The 27,634-nt window shown below is 36.2% G+C and overlaps 1 protein-coding gene across 5 annotated transcripts; it reads left to right on the top strand.

Moving 5' to 3' along the window:
* LOC136831255 (receptor expression-enhancing protein 5-like) lies at nt 1-27,634 on the top strand. 5 transcript variants are annotated; one of them, XM_067091329.1, is made up of 6 exons: nt 6,834-6,898; nt 7,721-8,249; nt 19,549-19,649; nt 22,835-22,966; nt 23,161-23,357; nt 27,194-27,634. In XM_067091329.1, exons 2-5 carry the CDS (start codon nt 8,165-8,167, stop codon nt 23,353-23,355), a joined length of 513 nt encoding a protein of 170 aa, XP_066947430.1. In that variant the 5' UTR covers nt 6,834-6,898; nt 7,721-8,164; the 3' UTR covers nt 23,356-23,357; nt 27,194-27,634. The 5 variants fall into 5 exon arrangements, with proteins under 5 accessions (XP_066947427.1, XP_066947429.1, XP_066947430.1 ...); XM_067091330.1 differs by having other exon boundaries at nt 7,829-8,249; XM_067091326.1 differs by lacking the exons at nt 6,834-6,898; nt 7,721-8,249 and adding an exon at nt 1-309.

Genomic DNA, 27,634 nt, shown 5'->3' on the forward strand with positions numbered 1-27,634 from the left:
AGACGAGAACCTTACAGCGGACGGACGGTAAGGTTAATAGAATCCTACCGTCCTACGACGCAGAGCCAGGTAAAAGTATTTAAGGATTTTGAATCTCCGGACATACTTTGAACTACAAGTCGTCCTCCGCTATGGACGCTGCGGGTACAAGCACTGTAACAAATGAGGTTACAGATGGAAAATTAAGGAAAAAGACCAGAACAAAGAAACAGAAGAGTGCTTTCTCTCTCGCAGGAATTACCGGGATGGTTCAAGACTTCCTTGCTTGGATCCTGTCGTCGAGGAAGAGAACAAAGAAGTCGCTTACTGGTAGGTTTAAAGTAATTTTATTTTGTGCAAAAAATACTTAAACGGTTATTGATAAAACTGTTACTTCGTGAACATTTTCAAATAATGGCGCCGTGAGGTTCGTCTTTATTTCTTTCTCTTTGTTCCGTTTTCTTTCGGGTCGCGCTTACGCCCTTTGACCAGCCATGTGACAATGACTAAGACAACTATTAAATAAATAACAATAATTCAAATCATGCATGAATCGGCATTCGTCGATAAAGACACCATCCCTGTCGTGAACCGGGCACGCTTTATCAACCAGCTCTGCCAAATAAGGGCACAAACGTCCATTGAATCATTATTATCGGCATCGGCCGTTTTCTCTGATGGTGGAGCCTCGTTAACGGAGTCTTTCTGAGAGAAGTCGCTGACGGAGGAGGTTGTCGCGTGTCGGGGAGCCGTGTATGTGAACCTTTTTCTGGTGTCGAACTTCTGAATTGATCACGATGGCTGCGAACTTGGAATACTACAAAGAACAGGCCGTGAAAATCCTCTACCAGAAGAACAAGCTGACGGAAATCTTGGCCCAGATCGAGGAGAAGACACAAGTCAAGAGGGAATACATCGGTTTAGGTGACTTTTTTTTTCTTTTCTTTTTCATTTTCTTTCGATAAGTTTTGGATTGCCACTACGCTTGTAGCCTTTTTGAAAGGGGCGTATGGGTGATGTGACGGAATTTAGGTCGGTTTTAGTTCGACCGATCGTTTGGCAATGGTTATTTTCAAAGGGAATAGCTACCGGTAGGGTATTAGTTAGTCCTGCGATAAGTATTGCGTTGTTAATACTCTTATGTAATGTTGGTATCGTAGTTTAGACGACTTGGGGCCTAATAGGCCTATTGTATTTTAGCCCATGGGGGCTTTTTACGGCCTCTAAATAACCAAGTTTTTATGCCCCATGCTACGGTTGGCATCGACCCCGCTTCCTAGAGTATGTAGCCTATAACCTCAACCAAGGCTACCGTAGTTGCCCTTAGCGACAGTGGCATTTGTGGTCTCCCCCCTCCCCCTTCCCCCCCCCTCCCCGCCCTATCATGAGCTCCATGACGATTACGCCATTTATTGGTTATATCAGCCTTGGTCTACTTGTAGCCTGAGAACCTAATTTAGATAAGCATTTCAAAGCTCTCCTCTCCTCCTGTTAACGCCTTTCAAACCTCCTTATTGACTGTCAGTTCCCCTTTCAGCACTGAATGACCTCATAGGACCCGGCACTTGCCTTTGGCCTAAATTATATATTCTATTTTATTCATTTCAAAAGTTTAAAAAGTTTTGAACCATATACCCGATGTTTCCTGTATCTCGGCCTATCTTCTGGGTTATGCATTTATAGCTTGTCTAATTTATTATCATTAGGGTAGGAGTGCAAGTGACGGTGACTCAAAGGAAGAGCTTCGCACAGATAAGGGGTAGGCCTATAAGATTCGATCCAAGTGAGATAACGAGATAAGTTTACCAAAATGAAAGGAATTTACCATATTTTGTTTGTTTTTACGACAATAACTGGGCCTATACAGCCTGTCACGTGGATCTTTTATTCGTAAAGACATATACAAAAGATGGTAAATTTCTCTCCGTAGTTCAGTAGCCTAAACTTCTCAAGTTACGTCACCTGTTATGTCTACTGTATATCGCCGAAAAATTTCATTAATGATCAGTATCCTCATGCGGAGCTCTTCCTTAGGATTACTCAGAAGACTTGTGCCCACTATTAAAGGCCCCTCAGCAAACCGTCTGAAATTAGGTTGTGTGTGTATGCAGGTATGGTTAGGTCATAAGCTAAGTCTCTGAACTGTCGACATCTTTGCAGATGAAAGAGACATTACCGGGGGTGTTAGGCTACATCTTAACGTAACCCAGGGCACTGTACCCAGACCTGACCAACACAGCTTTAGAAAGGGGAAAAAGTGCAGTTGAGCATGTTAGGCCTATTTCAGCAGGGATTCATCATATCTGGGGAATCTCTACCCCTCTGGACCCCTCCCCTTAGAGTCCTGGTCATTTAGGCCATAAACATCCAAACTGGCAAACGACTGAATTGGGTGTATATAATACTTTGATCTCTGAGGGGCCAGTACTAAACACGGCATCCCAGGGAGCTTCTGCTCTGTCTTATGGCCTAAAGTTGTGATAGCCTAACAGGTGCACAGCTGAAAATAATACTGTGGCGCGTAATCATCCCGAACCCTCCCCTTAAATGACGTTATACTTAGGTGAATGTGTGTGCAACTGTTGGGCAGTGTTTATGAATCTCTTCCCAAACTGAGTGAGCTTTTCCAACCACTTGCCTTCAGACCTGGAATGTGTAGTCCAATAATTGTTGTTACTGTACAAATCACCTGTGATTTTTCTGGTGTAACTTTTTTCACTCCTTTTTTAACCCACAAGGTGCGGGGCGTCGCTAAAATTGACGCTTTATATGCTGCGTAAGGACGATGTCAATATTATCTATGCTTTATTTTCAAATATCGCGGTAAATTCAGTTCCTCCCCATAGCTCTGCTTGAGTGACGTCAACAGTCTCGCCAGCCATTCAGCTCACTCCTAACATAAAAAATGCCAGATTTCTCTTAAACATAGGTATAAAAATAGCAAAATTGTAAACCTTCCGTCAGCCCGGGGGCAGGACCAGTGAGGCTTTTGTATCCTGACGTTGAGCAACAGTCGAAGATTTTTATAAATCTTTGTTTATTTTGTGAATTTTGGAGATAATGGCTATTGATGATGATGCTTATTCATTTTCATCAAATAGTGATATCGAGATATAATTACAATGACAGTGACGACAGAAATATTGGTTTCAAAGTTAGTGTGCCTAGGATAGTTAACATACACTTACATATATAGTACACCCTTTCAACCAGTGAATAACTTGTATATTTTTTGTACTTTTTATAGATGTTTCTTGAATAGTTAGGGAGTAAGATTGCCATGAAAAAATTTGAAATTTTCTCAGAAAATACTGCATGAAGCATTCCAAAACTAAAAAGTGGCTTTTGAATAAATGTTTTCTTTCCAAAAAATATTCTTTTTAAGTATAAGTTTTTAGAAGTATTTTATATTTTATTTTTGATTATTAATCTGTGACACAAGGCAATTACAACCATGTATAACATTAGGTGATAAGTTAAAAAATGAGTAAGAAAATATTGGGTCCATTACTGAAGTTGCAAATGCATAATACTGCCATCGTCCTTAAGTGGCATCCCCCTAGCATGCCTTGTTTTAATATAACTACTACACTGCTGTAGGTGGGAAACTTTAATCTGGGTTTCTGGTTTAAAACTATGAGCAGTGTTAAAACTTGAATGGATTTGCAGTCAGAACAAATTCAATGTTCAAAAGTGTGACTTCCAAGCTAGTTGGGCCTACTGTGTGTGTGTGTGTGTTTTTATATATATATATATATATATATATATATATATATATATATATATATATATATATATATATATATATATATGTATGTATATATATATATATATATATATATATATATATATATATATATATATATATATACATTGTTCTTGAGTGTTCAAAGGCAAATAGGCTTAATACAAAAGCATACAAAAAATGTTGTTAATTTACTATTATCCAGTATTTGTGAATATTTCTTACCAGTGCAGACTTGTACAAAGTTCTTGTTTCACTGTTCAGTGAGTGGTGTACATAAACAGATTTTTGTCCCAGAGCATTGTGGGTAAGGATGTCTGGCATATTTTCATCCAGAGAAAGAGACATGTTAAAGGATTAAGGGATAAGTAGATAAAAATGAGGGAAAAGGAAAAGAGATATTATATCTGAAATTCAGGAGACATCAAGAGAGCTAGAATGAATTTTCTCTTCAGTTAAATATTTGGGGATCAGAAGACATAAGGCAAACTATTCCACATTTTGGTTGTAGCCAAGTTAAAATGCCTTGCAAACTGAGTAGTACTAAACCTGATGATATAAAACAACACACTGCAGCACCAACCTGCCCACTGTTGTGAGCAAGAACAGCCAGGTCAAGTAAAGAAGAATGCAGAGGATGTTTGTCATTGCAGTACATTTTATGTAACAAACATAATGAACTCACTTTACTTACATGCCACAAGTCACATTGAGTGTCAAAATTAACTTGACAGATGACATAACTATCCAAATAAGTGTCCGGCATCCTAGGTTAGGTTAGTTAGGGTAGAATGCAGCCTTGTACAGTATTTGTATTTCACTCATTTTGTTTTATCCCTATCCAGAAAAAATAATTTCCTAAAACAATATTGTATTACTTGAGGGTCCAATATCTCTTACACTACTGATTTGCTACCAGATAAATGTTGGCATCATTTGCAACTCCAGAGTACAACATGAATTAAAATGAAAATTCATATGCCTGCCGTTGCCAAGTTGTGAATGTTCAAGCCTATGATTGACATGACAGGCTAAAACCAAAATCCGTTCCAATAGAACAGATGTGGATGAAATTTGAGGAAAGTGGAGAGAGACATCTAAAAGTACTTTTAGTGTACATGTATATGCAAGGAGAAATATGAAATGAAAGATGAGATAGAGACCTTGTTAATTACAATGGTAAATCCTAATTGAACGTAAGATGTAGGTTTCTACCTGGTAGCGTTCTTTGCCCCTCCCCCTGGGTCCTTTTACCTACAGCCAAAAATTGTAGCTTTATATACATATAGGGTGATATATCCTAGTCTAACGTAGTATGATATGGACGTGACTCTTGAAAGGACATTCCCCCCCATTTCCTTGCTGAGGTTCAAAACCCTAGCCAGGGAATGCAGTAATGTAATTACAGAGTTGCATGCTAGTCTAACATAATATAGGTGACTGGATCATATCCCTGCGGGGGCTCTCCCTGACCCCCTTAGTTTTGCATACCCATAGCATACAGTATCCCTTACAGTACATACCGTTGGGTAATTGAAGGCTTTGGTTCATCAGGAGGAGTATGGTGTCTTATCATTTATTAGAAACCTTTGTTCTGAGGTCCTAGGAACACACAGCCCTTTGCTGCTTGCACTCTTTTGATGTATCTGTCTAAGAATTGGGAAGGACTGTTCAAGAAGTTGACCTGTTCAAAATGCCATGTGTACATGAGAAAGTGAGTCTCCATACGTTTGTTGGTAAATGCACGAATTCACACACACCCCACCCCATAAAACTTTCAACAGCAACCTCATCGTGTCCATTGGTATTATTTAGTCTGGTATCAGTAAGAAATTGATTTAGCAAAGCACTGTATTACTGTCTTGGAATTGGTAAATTTAGGTTTGCATAGTCTGGTTACAGTATGACGTTATGTAGGAAACCTCCCACAAATCTTCAGTGTTGGGAGCTAGAAACCCCTCAGATCTTTGGTTCAGAGGGACCACGAGACCACAGGGAAAACGTAGGTATGAATGATGAGGAAAAATGGATAGCACTGACAGCATAATAAAATATGCCCAAAACCATACAATGACATTAAATTTGAAGAACTTCACATGAACGTAGTTTTGAGTATATTTCATCAGTGCTATGCATTGAAATATTGAGCTTTCATCATTAATAAACTCAGGTTGACAGTTACAGTATTGGTTTTTACATGGATGTCTTACATCCAGCCAAGCAATCTTATGCAGATCTTACAGCATCTGCCTTAAGGAGTTGCCTTCTTTTGCATGAAGCATCACCTGCAATTCTATTTTTATTAGCAAACCTGAATTTTTTTTTTTTTTTTTTTTCCATCCTTTACCATAGTGATTGATTAATTTAGTTTGAGGGTTATCAACAATCATGGATCTACAAATCTGGAAGTTAGTAGAGATTTTAAATTTTCATTTTATATATTGGTGTTCATTTGAAATTTTATTCAATATTTCTCCTGTACGTGTGCACACATCATATAGCAAATTGGAGCATCAGATATTTGGATAACTTATGATTTAAGGCTCAAATATCTTTTATGGTAAACAGTTACACAATTTATTGAGTGGGTTGCTACTAAATTTTGCTGGCTCCTGATACTATTAGGAAAAAAGTTCCATTACTCTGTACTGTACAATGGTTTTGTGCTTGCTTAGTGGCTGCCAAACTGAACCCAGTGTACTGTATCTAGTTTTTTAAGCATCTTTGCTCTTTTTATCGTAACTTTTTGTGCAGGTTAGAATTCTTATCTTCTTTTGATTATTTGAGAGATTTGGCAGTATTTCAACAAAAGTGTGGAGCTTGAAAAATTAACTACAGATGCTTTGATGCTAGAGGTTTGAGATGTAGGATTTAAGAGTTAGTCATCTTCGTTTTGGTACCTTAGGTACATTGGGTCATTTTGTTGGTTCTCGTAGATGAGAATACCTGGCAAGTATCCCAGATAGGTTTGGGCATCTAATAGATAGTGAATTTTACCTGGGCAGTTTGGAATTTCAAAGGAATGTCCTCTGGCGTTGCGAACTTTCTTGAGAGTATTTCTGTCAAGGCCGAGTGTACTAGGGCCATTGGTTTCGACATTACTCTGTTTAGTTTACTTGTGGGTATTGAGGAAATTCTATCAGTTGCAACAGTGTCTTATAATTGAACATTGTGGTTGGTGGTGAAGTTTTTACAATTGCCTATTTGATAAGGACTGTAATTTTTTTTTTTCTACAAGCCAAGTAGAATACTGCATATGCCAACTGATACTGACCTTGGAAATGTCTGACAAGATGAGCCATTCTGTAATTTTGTACCACTGCAAACATATATAATAACAGAAATTTACACCCATTGTTTTGGTAGGATACTGTTTTGTTCTTAATATTGTAAAGTAGTACTTTGAATTATCAGATTTTTTTTTTTTTTTTCTTGCTAGTATATGTCAGCATTGTCTTTAATACCTCTAAAGTGTAGTCTGAATTCTTGTTTGGCATTGTCCTCCTGATCTGATTAAAAAAAAAAAGATTGTAAGAATGTTTTAATATTTGATAGAAAAAAAAAAAAAATTTTTTTTGTTCAGTTTCAGTTAAGTCATTTTCTTTGAATATTCTCAATGCATTTGTGAGCTTCTGTATGTAGTACACATTCATAATAATTATGTGGTTAGGCTGTTTTGTTAGGGGATTAATAGTTAAATGAATCAGTGATATTACATTGGAAACCTCACCAGGACGTGCAGCTGGTTTTCCTCAGATTTGTGTGGCCAGCTGACTTGTTTTGTCTTTGGCAATCTATCACGGTAATTTGCTGTGTTGTCGTACAAGTTCTTTTTGTCAAGTCCACATTAATTATAGCACTGATTCTAAATTAGATGTTTGCATTAAGTTTCTGCTGTTATAGTTGGTTGCAGTGTCTTAAATATTTTGTGCGATTCCTTAAACATGAAGACAGTACCCATACTTTACATTATAGTATTTGTTTATTCTTGGACAGTATAATTCTGGTAAATGAGCCTTTCAAAAGATATGAACCTATATTGGTTTTACATGGTAGCTATCATAGTTGTACAAATGTCGTCCCCTTTGGGTCCTATTTACACAGTTCAGTACTTTCTAAGCACCTGCCCCAAATTGGTATGAAGGCATATGAAGCATTTTCTAGTAGTGATAGAATGGCTGTACTGTAACTTGAACATACGTTGTGGAAAAAAAAAAGTAACTAAGAAGCAGTTTTGGAACATATTAATGTAAAAATACAAGACCTTGGTATTCGGTCCTGTTAATGTTAATGGTCTTGGAGGTGTTTTGTACTCTTGTCAACTGCCTAGTTGTTTGACCATTAGTGTAGAGTAGCGTTTTGTGTGGTCAGTAGTTTAATCACATCAGAAACTACTTTCATCAAGACGCTATTATAATTTGCTTTAAACCTTCCAAAGAAATGGGAGTCATCAAGCACCTTATCCTTCCCTTGTGGCGGTGGTTAGAGTCGCTAGCTCTAAATTTAGAGCTTTCTGGCGTCAATGGTAAGCTTATCTGTTGTCCCTAATACTGAGCCTTTTGAAACCTGGAAATTTGTTCCCCCATCGTACATGAAATGTCGTGTTATATAAGTAACTTACCCAGTAAATACTTAGTCAAGAGCTTCTCTTAGTTAAGTAAGTACTGGGTTAGTTTATATAAAACTATTTTATTATAGAAATGTCATTTTATGGTTACTCCTTTAATGAAAAGCATCTGTAAATGTAAAGTACTGTATTCACCATGTATATTAGGTATGAATTAGGCAGTTTTAGTGACTGAATTGATAAGATAAGGATACTGTGCATGTATTTCTTCTTGAACCTAGGACTGTCCTTAGTATATTAGAATTATTAATGCAGAATCTCTTCTCTTAGACCTTGATAATAGGATTTTATGTACTGTACTTATTATTTGACTGATTTTGACACTAATTCGGTAGGGCACAATAGCTGACAGTGCTGGTTTTAGTGTCCCAGCTACTGAGCTTGGCAAATGATATCATTCAATTGATGATACATGCCAGGTTCACTGTGAACTTCATGAATGGCTTGGCATCACTTTCAAAGTAGAGCGACCTTTTGATTAACTGGTATCTATGCGATCTTATCTGTTCGTTTTTTTGAAAACTTTTCATCTGTCATCGAGGGTCTCGTGATAAGGAATTTATAAAAACATACTGATACCTCATGTGTAGACTACATGAACTAGGTGCATTTCTTAGCTATATTTTTTAGTATTATAGGGATTAGTTTACTAATTAGATTTGTTGAATAACAGTCACTTTCATTCATTATAACTGAAGTAGAAACCATTTTAATGAACAATATTTTTTAATGATAGAAGTCTTGAGTAATAATTCTTTAGGTTTTAGTAACTTTTTGTAATATTTCTTTATTTTTATTGTAACTTTTTGTAGTGAAGTCCTTTGGTGTTAATATTGTAAGATGAGTATGCAAGAGCCTTCATTTTAATCTTCTTGGGCTTAGTACTGTATATTACTGTCAAGGAAAGGTTTGAGCATCGGTAAATACTAGCAGTTTTTCTCTAAAACATGTAGAGCCTTATCTATATGACGGTGAACTTTCCTTAATGATGTCCACTAAGCCTTCCTCATATCATGGAAGACACACACACTCTCTCTCTCTCTCTCTCTCTCTCTCTCTCTCTCTCTCTCTCTCTCTCTCTCTCTCTCTCTCTCTCTCTCTCTCTCTCTCTCTCTCTCTCTCTCTCTCTGGCATGCTATTGATATAGGCTGAACATTCAGTTGCAGGCTCATTTTATGTACAGTAATAATGATTGAAATATAAGTTAGAGTATCACCACTAAAAAACTTATAAAGGAGGTTTTTCTCTCTCTCTCTCTCTCTCTCTCTCTCTCTCTCTCTCTCTCTCTCTCTCTCTCTCTCTCTCGTTGTGAGCCTATATGTAACAGGGTTTGGTTAATTGTGCCTGATACATACTAAGCCTGTCTAGTCATGGATAGACAGCTTTTGTAAGTAGTGTGCAAGTCATCCTGACTCTGAGAAGAAAGTTGCCTAAAAGCATTTTTTCTTTTTCCTGATTTTACTGTAGTACTCTCTTTCTCTTTAACAAACTAGCTAGGTTCATTATATCTTTATGCTTCATTTCTAATGTTTTTACAGTTCAGTTGTCGGAACACTGACACTGAGTCCACTTTTTAAATAGATTGTAGACTTTTGTATTGCATCAGAACCAGATTGACTTTTTGACTAATAGCATATGAATAGTATTCTTATTTTATTAAATGATGTCCAAAGGGCTGAAAAAAATTTATTCACTATTTCCTTGTATTCATCTTTTTGGGTATATGGAACAGTTAATTTCAAGACAGGAATATGAAGTATTATGTAGTGGCTTTGAATTCATGAAATTGCACAAGATAGCCATGGTGAATTATGGTGTACTGCAATGCTCTATAGGAAAATTGGATGTAATATCCTAGAGTCATTGAGTTTTTTTTTTTTTTTTTCTGCAACCTCATCCCAAAACTACCTCCTGACTTTCTTTATGCCTTCAAACTTGGAATTTTTTTCCTGCTGCTTGTGTTCCATAACCAAAAACCACCCTTCCTTTGAGATGCATGTCTGTCATTTCTTCATGTTTAAGACTTACCATTCTTCCTCCCCCTCCATTTTATTTTTAATTAAGGGGGGGTGGGTGGTATTAGGTTGCCAGACTTCATTTCATCAATGCACTTGAATCTGGTTGGATTAACAGAACTGTGCTCACAGTAAGACCTCATTCCTTACAGTTGATTTAAATTTCATAGTATCTTGTGACTAACTTTTATCTTTTGGTTTTGGTATTCTTATCAAAGCCAGCAGATAAGGTAGTGTGACTTGATATTCATAAAATTACCAAGCTCATAAAATCAGTTCTCATGTATATATCTCAGTACATTGTACTGTGTTTTTATTATTGAAACATTATTACTAATAGATAATATTGTTGCACTTAACCCTACCTTTAACAGTAAGTTGAAAACTTATAGAAAAAACTTTGGTAGAAGGATAAGCTGACAGCATATAGGGGTAAGGTATACAGCACTTGCAAATACGGACATAATAGATAAAAAAAAAATAATTGTACAAAAGAAATTTAAACAGTAGCCATAAATATAGGAAAGAAATTGACAAGAAAAATATTTTTCTGCAGTTTTCTCTCTCTCTCTCTCTCTCTCTCTCTCTCTCTCTCTCTCTCTCTCTCTCTCTCTCTCTCTCTCTCTCTCTCTCTCTCATATCTGGTGAGTTATGCCAGTAGAGCTGTCATTCTTAAAATGATACGTTTATCTGGTAGTTGAAGGCTGTTGAAGGTATTGCCTGCTAGTGGCAAGTAATTTTAGAAGTCTTGGCATGGGAAACGGTGCCAAGATTTGAGAGATGTTTCCTGTTTATTTTTAGGGGATATGGTGTACAACAAAGATTTAGTATTTTTGCGTATGTGAAACATGGTTTAATTCTTGAATTTTAGTTTTGGATTAAGTAGGGTGATAGTGTAGCAAAATTTTATCGATTTTAACAACCGACACACAGAACTGCAAGATTTTACTCCATAGCTTAGCTTTGTAGCATTTGGCAAGAAAATTTAAATCTCTCTCTCTCTCTCTCTCTCTCTCTCTCTCTCTCTCTCTCTCTCTCTCTCTCTCTCTCTCTCTCTCTCTCTCTCTCTCTCTCTCTCTCTCTCTCTTGTGTCTTGTGTATTGTGTATTGACAGTTAAGAATGGATGTGTAACTCTTAGTGCATAAGTGATGTAATTATGTAAAAGCAGTTTGCTCTTAAGCTTTCAAGTAATTGCTTCCCATAGTGTGAAATGTACAATACTTTTAACATCCTCTTTGGTATTTATACTGTTGAGTCAAATGTAGATTTTGTTTAGTCATTCTTTATTTAGTTTCTCCTTATTACAGCATGAGCATAGTTTGTAAAATTCACTTGCCCAGGACAAGTTTGTGTAAAGTTTTAGTGCACAGGGTGACAGAGCAAAAAGACTAGTAATTGATCAAAAACAACACCCCACCCCCACCCATCTCAAATTTTTGGGAGGATGCTTTCATGGTAAGGATGGACTAAAGAGACCCATGTGGGTAAAGGATTTCATAGTGTCCTGAGGTATTAAGGTTCCTTTCAAGGCAAAGATGGAGTCTGAGGGGAGATCCTTGTAGAAAAGGGAATAGTATGTATTGCCCTTAGATCTGAAGGATGCTTGAAAGGTAGATAGTCTGAGAGGACACCTATGTGGGAAAAAAAGATGTAAAGGATATCTTCCTTTCAAATTCTTGAGGAAAATCATAGCATTTGCTTTAGTCATTGCAACTTTTTATTTTGTGTGGGGGTGGGGAGGGAATTGTGGTTGCATTGTTTGACAAGCTAATGTAACATTATTTTCATTATAATGCCTTACCAAAACACTGTAAAAGCTTTTATCTCTTAAATTCAACACATCCGAGATATATTTTTCATTCCATTGTACAATTAGTTTATTTTGAAGATAAAAGTGACATGCAGCTGAGGTATGACCATCCCAGGTAGACAGTGGAAAGATTTTAGGGTTTTGTCTTAGTACATTTGTATGCAGAAAGTTCCCGTAGTCAATTGGCAGCCTGTCCTAGCATGAGCAGCCTATGGTACCATTGAGAAATGCAGGTTGTTTGTATGCCTAGTTACTATCATCAGCCCTAAAACTTTTGCATCAGATTTGTATTTTAACCAGGATAGACATAAATAAATTATCTTTGCTCCTTTTTGTATTGCACTTTTTTGCCAGATTTCTCATCTGGTCCAGCTAGTGTTCTATGCCCTTGATTCTTGATCTTCTGGGAGCTGTCTCTTGCATTAAGACTTCAAGGATTACTTTGTCATTTGTACTATATTTTACACTAAAGATAGCCTCTGAGCATTCACTTCCTCCAGGCATGTTAGTGCCTTGTGCGAGTTGTTGGCAGAAATTATTAGGATGACCAGCTATTGGGCAGTCATTTTGAATTATCTTGTACCTCAGATGTAGTAGTATGTCATGGAGATAAAATGCCTTTCACTGACTAGTAAGAATATTGATCTGTCTTGAAAGTAAAAGGACTTGCAGACCCGATTATGTCTGCTCCAAAGTATTCACAGAAACTGCATGGGAATACCCTTAAAAATCTGTTCAGTTGGGCAGGGAGAAGCAGTGATTATGCAGAACCTTTTGAACCTTTGTGAGATTCAGATATACAATAGAGGCAGTCCCCAGTTATCGGCAGGGGTTCCTTTCCTGGGAGTGTGACGATAACTGAAAATTGGCAATAATAGTGCCGATCCCCAGATATTGGTGCTGATAACCGGGGATCAGCTCATATGGGTGCCAAAAATCCAGGTATCGTTGTCGCTAGACAAGCACTGTAAAACTGGATCGCCGATAACCGGGGACTGCCTGTAGTGGATACTACTAGAGTGGTCACATGCAGGAGAAACTAACCTATTTAGCATATCTGTAACTTACAGTCAACTTTCCACAGCTAGTGATTTCTCACTCCTGATTGGACATTAGCCCATTGTTAGTAGCAGTAATTTTGTGAAACAATTATTTGTATGGTAATTTTGTAGTATACTCCTGTGTTTACACAGTATGTCTCTAGGGTGCAAACATAGAGGAAAAGGTTCTTGGATAAGGTTGGCATTAAGATGTTGAAGTAAACAGTTATTAGTGTCAAGAGGTTTCCGTTCTTGTGTTAGTTAATTGTAATTTCTCAGTGTACATTGTTCCTGTCTATATAGTGTGTCCTTGTGGTGCAAATCCAGGGGGAGTGTTTTAAGTGCATAATGAAATATTGTCGAAATGTTGGAATGAAGTCAGCGTTGAGGTTGTTTGTTTCATACTTTAGTTTAATATTTGTAAAGTGATGCTAAAGTTGTTGAGCTCTCAATGTTTCATAAAAATGCCCTGCTGTAGTATTCAAATGATGGGCCTTAACCCTTAATGGATGGGAATCCTCATTTGAGTGCCTGTAACAGGTTTTGGGTAATGGACGGGATTCCTCTATACGAGTATTAATATTACCTGCCGTACGATTTGGCTGTATTGAGTGGGAAAGAGTTTCCATCGCTTCAGTGGCCCATAAATGACTGGTGACAATTTTAGACTCGGCTCAGCTCAGTCAGTGGGCATCTCAGGAAGATCAGTATTGCTGTTGACTTGATGGGGGATGTCTTGCTGCTCTCTCTCCCATGGCATCTTTTTATTTATTTGTTCATAAATATACCTTTTATTTATTTGCTCATAAATATACCCAGAGATTGCTGTTGGTTTTAGTTCTTATGTATTATGATATGAAGTCAGTTAGAATTGTAATCTTGCAAAGAAATATTTAAAAAAAAAAAAAAACTGTACCTCCAAAAAAGTTACTACATCTGCCGACTCAGTAAATTTACATAAATATTTTGCAACAAATACACTCAGAATTTGTTACTGATTTTAGTTTTTACGTGTTATGGTATTGTGTGAGCTGTAATTATAATTTTACAAAATTAAATAAATTATTAGAAAAACCATGTACAGTACTGTATAACTTGGTAAAATTTACGAGTGTTTTGTAAAAGAGGCCCCACATGGGTTGTAAATAGTCACTTTCAATTTCTTGTGGAAGGTAGGGAAAATTTTTACATTTTTTTTCGTACACCATGTGCATTTGCATATCTTCCGCATTCCATTGATGTTTTTTTGTTTCTTAAATTAGCCAACTTTAAAGTTTGCCGAGTCTGGGGGTGTGCATGATATATTTCTGGATCGGGTCCCGTGTCAGCCGGTGAAAAAGTCCATTCAGCACTTATTTCTAGGTAATTCCGTTGCTAGATACCAGAAAGCTAAATGAAATGCTGGAGTTACTACCCCCAGAGCGAGCTCCATTAGATGGAGTCGTGTATGGAAAAGGGTGAACTACAAAAACACGAACCTTATCCTATAGAGATCCCAAAGTCAAAAGTCCCACAGAGAGGTGCCGTTACAAACCCATGCACCACTCGCGGACAGTACACAAATCACCGCTAGCCACATTCCATTTCAGCAAGCACCTACGGTCACACGTGTTTTCGTTGTGCCTTTTATTTTGTGCTTATTTTCATCATTATGGCATCCTCGCAAGGTCTTTCTTCATCAAAGTTGAGTACCAGTGTTAAGTTTTTATTTGAGGCGATTGAGGCTCCTTATTTCCCTTTAGTCTAGTAATTAAGGGGATTTATAACGCCCGTCTCGATCTCCTCTCGTGGCCTCACGTGACCTCCATGCGAGGTTCGTGGTCTTGGGTCGCCTTGTTTTTCGATCTTTTTCACTGTTCCTCTTCATGTTTAGGATATATTTCCTATTCGTGACGCCTAATTAGTGATTTTGATTGATTAACTTTTTGTGTCCCTTTGCTTCGAGAGTGAAGGCTGTCGTTTATTTTTGCCCTTCACTTCTCTTAGCTTCTGGGAATTTTATTTTCATTGGTACTTCTCTTAGCTTCTGGGAATTTTATTTTCATTGGTACTGTTAAGATTATTTGTTTAATCTTTTGCCCTTGTGTTCGGATGCATTTGATATATATGTTGATTATTATGGATATTTCTTTTGTTAGAAATGGCCATTTCCCTTCACGTCCACATCGGGTTGGGTATGGTCCTCCTCTTATATTGGTTTTTTAGTTATTTATCCATTTATCATGGGTTGGTTGTTAGCTTTAGTTTTTCCATCCTACCTTTTCTGGGGCGTTAGGCTATTGCCCCCCCCCCCCTTTTTTCTTTGAAAAAAGGGGGGGGGTCGATCATTCGTATTCGTTCGCATGACCATCATTGTGTTTTGTGTAAGTTTTTTCCAATATGGCGCTCTCCTTAAGTTTTGGCTGGGGTCTTTTCATCTTATGTTTTCCCTTCCCCTATGTCCAGTTCATACATTGAGGTCTTATTTAGACAGGTCCTCTCACATCTCATCTGGGCCTCTCTTTATCAGGGAAGGGGGGGTTAATATCTCTATGTCTGCTATTAGACAGCAAATCCTTTACTTCATCAAGCAGGCTAATCCTGACTCAGTCCCAAGAGTTCATGATATTAGAGCTGTGGCCACCTCCATTAACTACTTCCATTACATGAATTTCGCGGATCTTACCAAGTACACTGGTTGGAAGTCACCCTTGGTTTTCAAACGTCACTGTTTGAAATCCTTAGAAGCTCTTAAATTCTCAGCAGTCGCGGCAGGGAACGTTGTCCCTCCCTCTAGTACCCTTTCTGATTCCTAGTCAATTCTTTCTCCACTGCCTCAGTTATCCCCTTACAGTCATTTCAGTCAGGCGTGCCTTGACTTTATCACCTGACCGTGTTATCTGTATATTTATTTTTAATGACACATTTATGTTATAATGTTTTCAATTTTGTATAGTTATTTTGTTTAAGTATATTTTTTATATTGTCATGTTAATTTTAAGCTCCCATCAGTTACATTTGTACATGTTATTATTGCTAGCAATTAAAATTTTCGGTGGACCTTTGGTCTTCTGTTCCCCTTACATTTTGTTATCTCTTACAGTTTAAGAATGATATTTATTTCTCTGCTAATTTTTCACCGGCTGACACGGGACCCGATCCAGAAAAGGGATTTTGACAAAGGAAAAATCTATTTCTGGAGAGGGGACCGTGTCACCTGGTGACCCACCTCTGTCATGTGTTGTCTCCCCCCCATAGTAAACATCATTCTGGTGGGGTGTTGCTTTCATGGAATGCGGCTAGCGGTGATTTGTGTACTGTCCGTGAGTGGTGCATGGGTTTGTAACGGCACCTCTCTGTGGGACTTTTGACTTTGGGATCTCTATAGGATAAGGTTCCGTGTTTTTGTAGTTCACCCATTTCCATACACGACTCCATCTAATGGAGCTCGCTCTTGGGGTAGTAACTCCAGCATTTCATTTAGCTTTCTCTGGTATCTAGCAACGGAATTACCTAGAAATAAGTGCTGAATGGACTTTTTCACCAGGTGACACGGTCCCCTCTCCAGAAATAGATTTTTCCTTTGTCAAAATCCCTTAATTATTCCATCCCCTAAGGGTTAATGAGTAGACTGGATAATGGCATTCTGTATCCTGGGTGAGTGGGACCAATTTTGGGTAATATTTGCTTACCTCAAAAAATACATTTATATCAAAAGGTGTTTTAGATTTTGAAAATGGCAATGTAAAAAGTTTACCAAAGATAACCGAGATATAAAGATAAGGAAAATTTGTTAATGAAGCCAAACTTTAATAAACGGGTTAGTATAAACTGTGTAATTTTTCAGTTAAAGTTAAAAGTTAAAATGGTAAAACAAAAGAATTGAGTCTCAAACACTGGAGTGAAAATAAATACCTAAAAGGCATTTAGCTTCAAAAATTAAATCACATAGTGCCATAAGAAAAGTTGTTTATGCCTTCAAAGTGGAGTATTTAATTGTGTTTATATCATTATTAATAACCCACAGGCAGGGTTTAGTAGCCTAAAGAAACATAGGTTCAAAAATTTTTATTTTAGACTTAATACTGTTTCTTTTCAGAATGAAAATGTTAGAGTTTAGTGTACGGTAGTGTCTATCCTTTCCTTTTTGGGGGTTGGGGCAATAGTGGAATTGTAAACTTTTGATGTTTAAAGTGAAAGTCTAGTTTTAGAATGTAGTAATACAGGCAGTTGTCCCCAGTTAACTGCAGGAGTTCTGTTCCTGGCCGAGCACTGCTCACTGTTAACTGGATATCAACACCGTTAACTGCAGACCAGTGCTGAAATCCCCACTTAACGGCGCTGTTAACTGGAGATTGGCATCGAAATCTCCACTTAACGGTGCCATTAACCGGAGACTGACGCCGAAAATCTGATTGACAGCATCGTTGGCCAAGCGCCGTAACACTGAAATTGAACGAAGGAGTCTTTAGGTGTTGTAAACAAATGGTCAAAGTTCTGATAATGAATAGCTCCTTCTGTCATTGGGCAGTACAGTACTTAGGAAGATTGTTTTATGTGCCAGCAAGGGTCAACAAATAGTTTAACTTAAGTTTAGTCTTAGAGGCAGTGAAAGGTTACAAAAATATTCCCTTCTACTTTCTGGAGATTAAAAGATATGATTATCTCTTATAATTGTACTTTGATCTCGAGGTTAAAGTTTTTCACATTTTTATCTGGTTATCAGAAGGCAGATTATTTTCAAGGATGATTAAAAGGTTGCTAATAATGGCATTGGCATTTAATGAGTGTTTGAATATTGTGCTAACCCTAATAGGTTATGTAATGTTAACAATGTATTAAACACTGAAAAATTGATATATCTGCTGTACAGTACATATATATTGTGTAGGCTAACATTTTAGTCCTTGGTCAATATTTAGTTATCACTTAATATGATGGTGTAATTTATCTTATCTGTGATGAAAGCCAGCATTGTTATTCAGCGTTAGTCAGCCAGTTGTCCAGGGTGTTCATGCCGGTGGCCGTGTGAGAAATCTGCCGATTGCATCTAAAATGTCTCAGAAACGGAAAGATAAGAAATCAGGAGAAAGTATGGAGTTTGAGGATTATTTGCGTTGGTTTGTGAAGGACATTTCAGAGGATACAAGGCTTTCTAAAGTGTTTCAAGAGGAATATCTACCTTTTTGGAAATATGGTGAGGAGATGGTTGGTGTTGGAACAAGAATAATGTAATTTTCACTAGATTGTACCTTACATCACTACAGGTTGTACAGTAATTTTGAGATAGTAGGACTGATTTTTCGAGATGGTTGCAAAATGTGTGCACACCCAATTTGAACTTGAAGTTTAGAATATGAACTTCGGGTGGCCAGGAAGTCATAGACCACATTAGAATTCATTCATTAGATAATTATAAGGAGCATCCATTGAATTAGGAAAATGTCATTTGCAAAGTTAGAATCACAGTACTGTGTACCTTTTTGATCAAACCTCATTAATCTGGGATCTAGGTAATCCAGGTTTGACATGGAATTGATTTTTTCAAGAAATAACGGCTTGTGCAAAATGTAGGCAGCCAGCAGACCTATTGTGGGCTAGGTCTCGTACTAACATAAACCTATGTCAGTTTTTTGTCGATTTAAACTTGAGTTCTCTCTCTACTGTTACATCTTGCCTCCTTCCCCTCTGGTCTTCACTTGTGTCTTCTTCATAACCACCTTGAATTTCAAGTTGATCTTCATACTACAGTACAACTAAAGTGTCCGCCATAACTACTATATTCCTTTTAACAGATGGCTCGACAATCTCAGGTTTTGTGTTACCTTTCGTTAGCCTCTGGACACCAAATCTCTCATTATCTTCATTTATAATGTGATCTTGGTATACTCCAGTGACAAATCTGTTTGCAGTATTGTAGAGTAGTTGTTTTTTCAAGTCCTTGCCTGCTGCTTGAAGTGGGTGACTTGTATGTGATGCAGTAAATTTGTTTTTTGTTTATTTTTTATGAATAGTACTTCAGGAGAGAGAGAGATAGAAAACTTCAGAATGTTATTGAACTCGCCAGTGCTCTTTCAGAATTATATCATCAAAATGAGAGGGCCAAGATGAGGTGTGGGTGATGTTTAAATAGTCTATACAGTATTACATATTCTGGTATGAGGTATATTGTTTAAAGGCACAATATATACAATACCTGGAAACCTGCTGTATTGGGACCAGCACTATGATTTGAGTGTTTTGTATCTCAGTTTTCCGCCAAAGTACACTCAGTTCTTGTAAGTAATTATCTTTGTGGTATGTGTATTTAATTAAATAATCTTTATTTTAATTCATTTCATGGATATTTCAGGTGGTGTTGTTCTGCTTAGCTTGTATCTTGTTTTTGGGTATGGTGCTCAGCTGATCTGCAACTGCATTGGATTTATCTACCCAGCCTACTGCAGCATCAAGGTTAGTTCACTTTGAACTTTTTTTATGCTGAGAGATAGAAATTAGTATATTTAAGTTGGTTTTGTTTTATTGATTCATAAACAGCATTGCGAAGCTAAAGCTTGAAAATAGTACTCAGATCATTTTACCAAGAGAATTAGAATGGTAGTTTGTTGGCCTACACTATTATCAGATCATCTTTTACTTTTATTTTTTATTCCATTTGTTACTCATTGTCATCAAATGATTTTAGTTAATTTGGCTCCTAATGAATGTCTGTATGAAATTCAATACAGTATTAGTCATATATATAATATATGTGTGTAATACAGGTTGACCATCACTAATCCGGCATCATTGGGACCTAGAGGGTTCCGGATTAGCCCTTTTGCTGGATTAGCCATTTATTAGGCTAGAATAACCTACACAAAACCCAGGAGCTAAGCACCTCATCCTAGAATTAAAATATCCCATAAATCAGTACAAGTTGGTTACTAAAGAAAAGACAGTTATCAAATACAGGTAGTGCTCGAGTTACGATAATTCGACTTACGATATTTCGAGTTTACGGTGGGGTTAGCAATTAATAACGATACGAAAATATTTAGGAAATATTTTTAGATTTCGCGCAGGCGCAGGCAGCGAGAGAGACCAACTTCTTTTCCTCCATCTCTTTATTCCATCTGCTAGTTAAAAAAGTAAAAGAGAATGATAAAAGTATTGCGTAAATGTGTACAGTCATAAACAACCGAACGGGAAACTGTTGTTTTGCTAATAATCGTATGATTTCGTATCGGATAACAACTGCTGTGCTTGTATTTCAACCATCGTACGGTAATACACAATTACTGTAGTTATGTTACAAATGACGTTAAGTACTGTACAATAGGACTGAAATATTTTTTACACTATACCCTTGTTCGCTTTGGAGAAAAGATCAGCAGGGAAATATACTGCTACAGTAATTTTAAGCTGCAAGTTGTAGGTGAAGCTGAGAAAACAATATTCAAGCTGCTAATGACTATAAATTATCGTGCATCGGCAACATGGATGAAACTCGACCGTAAATAAAACTGGAGAGAAAGTATTTTAATCAAAACTACTCGGCATGAAAGAATACAAATTACTACTGTTTTCACGCCGATAAAAGATAAATACGTATAGCTCGTATTATGATGAAATCAAGAGAAAATAGTGAACGAAATCTTGATTTTTTTTTACTAAAAAAAAAAACACACACACACACACGCCCCAAAACGGCCAGCCGTGATTCCCGCAAACGTCATAAATTAACGAAAAAATAGCTAAATTAATTTCACAACGAGACCTATTTGTTATATTTCGACTTAAAAACACTTCGTATAACGAAAAATATCCTTGTCCCAAATAAATAAACTATCCATATTCATTTACGCTAACTAGAAGCAAGAAAAGCGCTTTGAACTTGGTTAAATGTGGCGATATCTATTCCCAAAACAAAACAATGATTGCAATTTATAATACAAAAGCAATATGAGAATATACGCAGTTGGAAACAATGTAGTAAAGCATAACTTTTTAAAAGATCCATGAAAAAGATGCACATTCGTTATGTTGATGTTTGTATAATACTGTTAATATGTGAATAGAGTTCAGTATAATGTAGGCTAGGCTACCAGTTTGTTGATGCAGCACACTGCGCCACCAAATCGAAGCGGCCGGAAAGCGAGTTAGCACAGCGACCCGGGAAATTTGAAAATTAGTGCAGAAACATGAGAAATTACTCTAGCCAAAATTTGTGCCGGATTACTGATTGTTCCGGACTACTGATGGCCGGATTAGTGATGGTCAACCTGTACAAGAATGATTTAAAAAAATCACATGTTGGAGTTAAACTATTATCTTTGTCTAACCTAAGTGGAAAGGTCTTAGGTTAACACATGGTAAGTAGATGTCAGAAAGCATCATATCCTGTAATGTTAGTTTGATCTTTCTTAGCACTTAGCAGCAATCCGCATAAACGATAGGATACCCCCACCCCTCAATTAATAAAAAAAAGTTATGTTTGATTTTTCCAAGCAGTCTTTTGCATTGGTTCTGGCTTTGACAGCTCAGATTGACTACATCTTGTACCATATCAATTATACCCACAGCTGAGGAAACATTCTTCTTCAGCCAGGTGCAGTGTATGCTTGGAAAGGGTAAATGAAGTAAAAAAAATCCATGTGGGTGATATGTACTGTATGGAGTGATGCTCAAGTTGAACATGTACTTTATACTGAACATTTATGATTTTTTCGGTATGCTGACTTTTTATGTGATGCTATCATGGGTCATTGTTATAAATTGATTTTCCTAAATATAGACTGTAGTTCACTGTAGGCAAGAGAGTATGTGGATTTTCTTGCAGGTGTTGGGATATCTTGAAAATATTCAAGTATAGGTATACAATAAGGTCTTATTACTCGTCAAAAGGCCAGACCCCCAAAGCATCTGATAAGTGGTGGCTAAGTTAGTTGCAAAATTGTGATGAAGTGCCAGTTCTGGATATGTAAGTGGGTTTAGCGAATGGTGTGCAATTTCTGTGGCTGACCACTTCGCTGTTTAAAATTCTTGCAGCTATTGGAAATTTCTGATTATTCTTATCCACATGCCCAGATATTAGAGGTTTAATGAAAGGTGAAAATTGTAACCTGAAGTTGGACTGCAAATAGGCTGAAGTGAGATGAAATTGGTATGATGTAAGATGGAAAGAAATGCAAGGGGAGGCTTTACTAAAGCAGTGTCACACAAAGCACACTGTTGGTGGTGTCCCCATGTGTACAAATTGCAGTGGGCTTAATATTTATTAAAAATCTGTAGGACTATTGTCAATATTCATACTACGACAGTAATGAGTTATGTTTACATTGAAACTACAGGTTTATCAAATTTGAAATTTTTGTCTTTTGTCATTTTTTCTGGATCTCTTACAACCATTCATGGCAATTGCACATTTGCTTCTCCATATTACAGTTGCCTTGCCTGAAGAATGTGTTAGGTATATAAACTTATTTTCTGTCATGTTCTTGAATGAAAAAGCATATGGGTAATATTGTTTTCATCTTTACAGTTACTCTAGAAAATTGGTCATTGATGTTCTTGTCTTTTGCAATTTTGTAGTAATTCTTTACTACTTACTGGACTTTTTGCCTTGTAATTCATAGATTTTATCTCCTTTTAAACAGGCCCTTGAATCCCCAAGAAAAGAAGATGACACCAAATGGCTCACTTACTGGGTAGTATTTGCCCTCTTCTCTGTCTGTGAGTTCTTCTCTGATCTCCTGCTCTCATGGTTCCCCTTCTATTGGTTGGCCAAGGTAAACTCCAGAACACGCTTTTGAAAGAAAGGGAATGATCAACTTGAAAGTTCTGTGGATATGTTATTCATTGGATTGAGCTGCATATATATACAGTATATAGTCAAATTTTTAGCAACCTTAAATTAAATTTGGCTGTAGGCTCTGCTGACACTCAAGTCATCAGATACTAAAAAATCTCATCTTGTTAACAGTGCATGTTCCTCGTCTGGTGCTTCCTTCCCATGTCATGGAATGGTTCTGACGTGATCTACAACCGCATCATCCGTCCAGCCTTCATTAAACATCAAAAAGAGATTGACACTGTCATGGGCAAGGTAGCTGACAAAGTTAATGAGCTAGCTGATACTGCCACTAAAGTTGCTGCAGATGCTGTCAAGAGTGATTAAAGGTATATATTTAATTATTTGTCCTGTTTCGGGTATGTTGAAAATTAAAAGGATTATCCTTCATTCGCTAAAAGTATAATTTAAATTTATTAAATTTGCTTTTAGTAAAGTTTATGCAATTTCATTACGCACCAGTAACCTGGTTGTAATTCACACAGGGTGAACTAAAGAATGCAAGAAATTCTCAAATATTTGACAGGTTCATTGGATAAATTTTTTATCACAAAATTACCAAGAAAAATCAACTATTACTTAGCATAAGAAATTAAAGGTTTTGTTGCAAGGCCTAGGAGCCAGTAGAGGGATTGTTGGGCCTTACATAGAAAGCAACAAGGATTCTAACCATATTCAAGACAAGTCCTTGAAAACTGCATATGCTGTATTCAGGCTTCAATATCTTCCAATGTCCTAATGTTCCCTGAAAGAAATGATGGAATCAGGTCACATGAAAGTGTACTGCATTGGTAAAGTTTAATAGTTAGTACAATGGGTATGTGAAAGAAATAATAATGACAAGGAATACTTCACATTTAAAGCATAAAGAATTGGGGCAGTGTTATTTCCTGTCAATGGTTTTTGTTTATTTTAAGCTGCAGTAAAATACCAATAGCAATGGTAAGAACAAGAAATTATGTTGTATCAAAATTGCTGAAAATAAACCCATACCCCATTTTATACCATACCCTAACAAACATATATACCTTGGGCTGATACTCATTCAGAATTAATATAACAAAAGCATTCAGTTAGAAGATTTGATAATCTAAACAAAAGGGTCAACAGTAAGTCACAGCTTTTATAAGGAAACTTCATAGAAATGATTACTTGATGAATAGAAATTAATACTCTAAAACCAATGCTCAGTTGAGAAAAGTTATCAAGGTAGAATATAGTCAAGACAGTTTGTATTGGATATCACCAACATTTCTCCGTGACCCCCAACAAATAAGCAACTAGATATATAAGGAGAAAATATTGCAAATGTAAGCTGCAATAAGACCGTAGATGAAAATGTTCATAAAATAAGAAATAACTGAATCAAACCAGTAAATTTTCAGCAGAGTACAGTAAGTTAGTCATAAGTGATTTGTTTAACCAGACCTCCAAATCCTTTTAGGTTCTTCTCAGGCTGGAAAAAGGGAGGATTAAATATAAAAAAAGGGGAGTTTTATTTATTTTTTTTTTTTTTACTAATTTAATTTTTTTTGAGAAGAGAATTATATTTTTAATTGAAAAGTTATTACCTTCAGCTAGAATATCTTTTATTGATTTATTTTGTAAAGTATTTCTTTCATGCTGCCATCTGGGACAGTCAATCAAGGTGTTTGATTGTTATTGGGATGTTACATCTTTGACAATAGGGAATTCATTCTGGAAGAATTGGATTATGCCATTGCAAATTATAACATATCTTCTCTAGGGAAAGAGAACAGTTACATTGAAATCGTCAAACATCCAGCACCATTTTCTAAATCATACATGTTAAAATAATGTAATCATAAGAGCCAAACTTATACATACTTGAAATACAAGTACAGTATTTATGTGAAACCTTGCTTTAACAGACTGGGGGGAGGAGGTCATCTGTTAAAGCCTATTGTCCATTAAAGTTTTTTATTTTTTTTTTTTATCAGTAGGCTAGCCTCAGCCTAGGTGTGATAACCACCAACATACATGAAAAGATTCATATTATGAAATAAACTGTTAATAAAGGTAATAAAACCCTTTTTACCCTATATATTATTGGCATATCTTTGTAATAAATAGCCTATTCGAGGAATAATTCCATATCAATGAAATCAACTTTTATCTGTGCGAGGCCAGCGGACAAAATGTAGCCTAAGTATCGAGTTATGGTTGCTCCCACAGCAACCTTTATATTTCGGTAACCTTTCAGAAATTTTAATGACAGTGTAATTTCGTTAGTAATAACATTTAGGGTAACATAATATTCATGTATAATTAAAAGTTCATTATCATTTTGATGGTAAATAACTGTTTAGATTTTAGAACAATTCAGTCATACGAACAAAAATGATCATACATTGTCTTACTGTTGTTTGTGGTTGGCGATGAAATGTAAACGTAATAAAACCATTTTTACACTATATATTACTGTATTGGCATATCTTCCTAATAAGTAGCCTATTCGAGGAATAATTCCATATCAGTGAAATCAACTTTTATCTATGCTAGGCCAACTGACAAAATGTAAACATTGAGTTTTGGTTGCGCTCACAGCAATCTTTATCTTTCAGTAACCTTTCAGAAATTTTAATGGCAGTGTAATTACGGTAGTAATATCATTTAGGATAACAATGTTAATTTTTCATTAAAAATTCATTATCATTTTGGTGGTAAATAACTGTGTAGAACAATTCAGTCATACGAACGATAGTTGTGTACGGTAATTATCGTACATTATCGTATTGTTAGGGATTTGTGATTGGCGATGAAACTTAAACAAAACAGTGGTTTCCCTTTTCAGAGATGTGCGTAGAAAAAACATGATATAGAATTGTCTTTGTTATTCGTTATTTTGAATTTCTCTGGATATAGTAAGGAAAACAGCATTTGTAATAACATCATCATTACATAACCAGTATTTCAAAAGATACCTGTTGTTGCAAAACCTAGCCTGTACACAGATGGTTTTGTAATTTAACAGTCGTCTTATACTGCAGATATGAGATAAACTCATGAAAATTTGCAGTGTATAAGTTTGACTTCGTCTTATCTAAAGGTTGTCTTGTACACAGAAATAGATGGTATGTTCCAATTTCACACCAATGCTGAGGTTAGAGCGCGAGTAAACATAAACAACAGCAGTCACTAGTCTTGGCTGGATTTTGTATGTTAAATACAATGTCCGTTGGTTCCAGGTCCGTTAAAGCGAGGTTTTACTGTATACATCATAAACAACATGCAGTAGAACATGAATGACAAAAGTGTACACAAAAAAGGTACACTGATGGGTCCAGATCTTCATTAGGTGTCATATGCAGCCATATTACCCAACATAACAATATTCCTTACTTAATAGTGCTGCTGTTTTCATAGGAGCATTATTGTGTGTAATAGGATCACCCTTTAAAATTTTTACCTACAGCATCACAGATGGGACCACCCAATAAAATAATTTGATGTACTACAGAAATTTATTTTCTGTGGTTCTAGAAATGCCATAAAACCCATCAAAATTATAATCCAAAAATACTATACCCCCCTGGACAACAAATTAAAATTTTTACTTCATAAATTATATTATGAATATATATATGGCAAAAGACTAGAAATAATGCTGGATTCCTCCCCTTGTAGGCATTGAAGGAAATGCAGTCAAAGCTACAGCTGCTATGACAAGTTGAGAAATGTTAGTTCTGTAGTTTAGGGTTTTAATAAAAAATCATCCCAAATACTTCTGTAATGAGGGATTGAAACTTGCCTTGTATGACTTAATGTCTAAAGAGGAACAGTTGTTCACCCTTGAGAACCCAATCCGGTGTTCATATCAATGAGTAATGTCACCCTCAAATGTACAGAAACCTCAGGACCTGCATTATTACTTCAGAGTTCTTAGTTTTAGTGTCTAGTTTCCATCTCAGAAGGGTCACTTTTTCATAGAACTTTTGAATTTTGTCTATGATAATTTTAATTCACATATGTTTGTCAAACTATTCTACTTTAATAAAACATTGGTTTAGTGATAATACTGTAGTTACACAAATGCCGGACAGAAGGCTAGTGGTATGTCTTGGTAACTTTATTACAAGTGACTAATGACAATAGCATACATTTTTAAAAGGACAATATTCTAATTCTATACTTTTCTTTTCAGAAGACCAAAAGGAAACACAGAGTAGGGGACTATTTAGCTGTAGACTAGTTAATTAGGATATTGCTTGTTATAAAGTCATGCTGTTGAAGGAATATTTTATGTATATATTTGACTATTTGCTTAAAATTTTTATGCATGTGCAAGACTAACTATGTACTGTAGTCTAGTCAATTTTCAAGTATTACATCTAGTAAATTTTCATTTTTATATTTATAAGAGAACATGAGACTTAAGGAATCCTAATAGTTTTTCCTCTACGTTAAATAAATTGAAGATATTTTTTCTTGCGATATTTCTGTTTGAGCTAGGAACGTGATTGCTGGGGCTTTGGTAGCACAAGTATTTGCAACAAAGACAGAGCTAGAAGAGATCCAAATATTTCTTTTGTTTTTATAAAGCCATTTGATGTATACTTCATAAGAATAAAACTCCCTTTTTTTC

The sequence above is a fragment of the Macrobrachium rosenbergii genome, chromosome 48 (assembly GCF_040412425.1).
Source record: "Macrobrachium rosenbergii isolate ZJJX-2024 chromosome 48, ASM4041242v1, whole genome shotgun sequence".
Classification (NCBI taxonomy): domain Eukaryota; kingdom Metazoa; phylum Arthropoda; class Malacostraca; order Decapoda; family Palaemonidae; genus Macrobrachium; species Macrobrachium rosenbergii.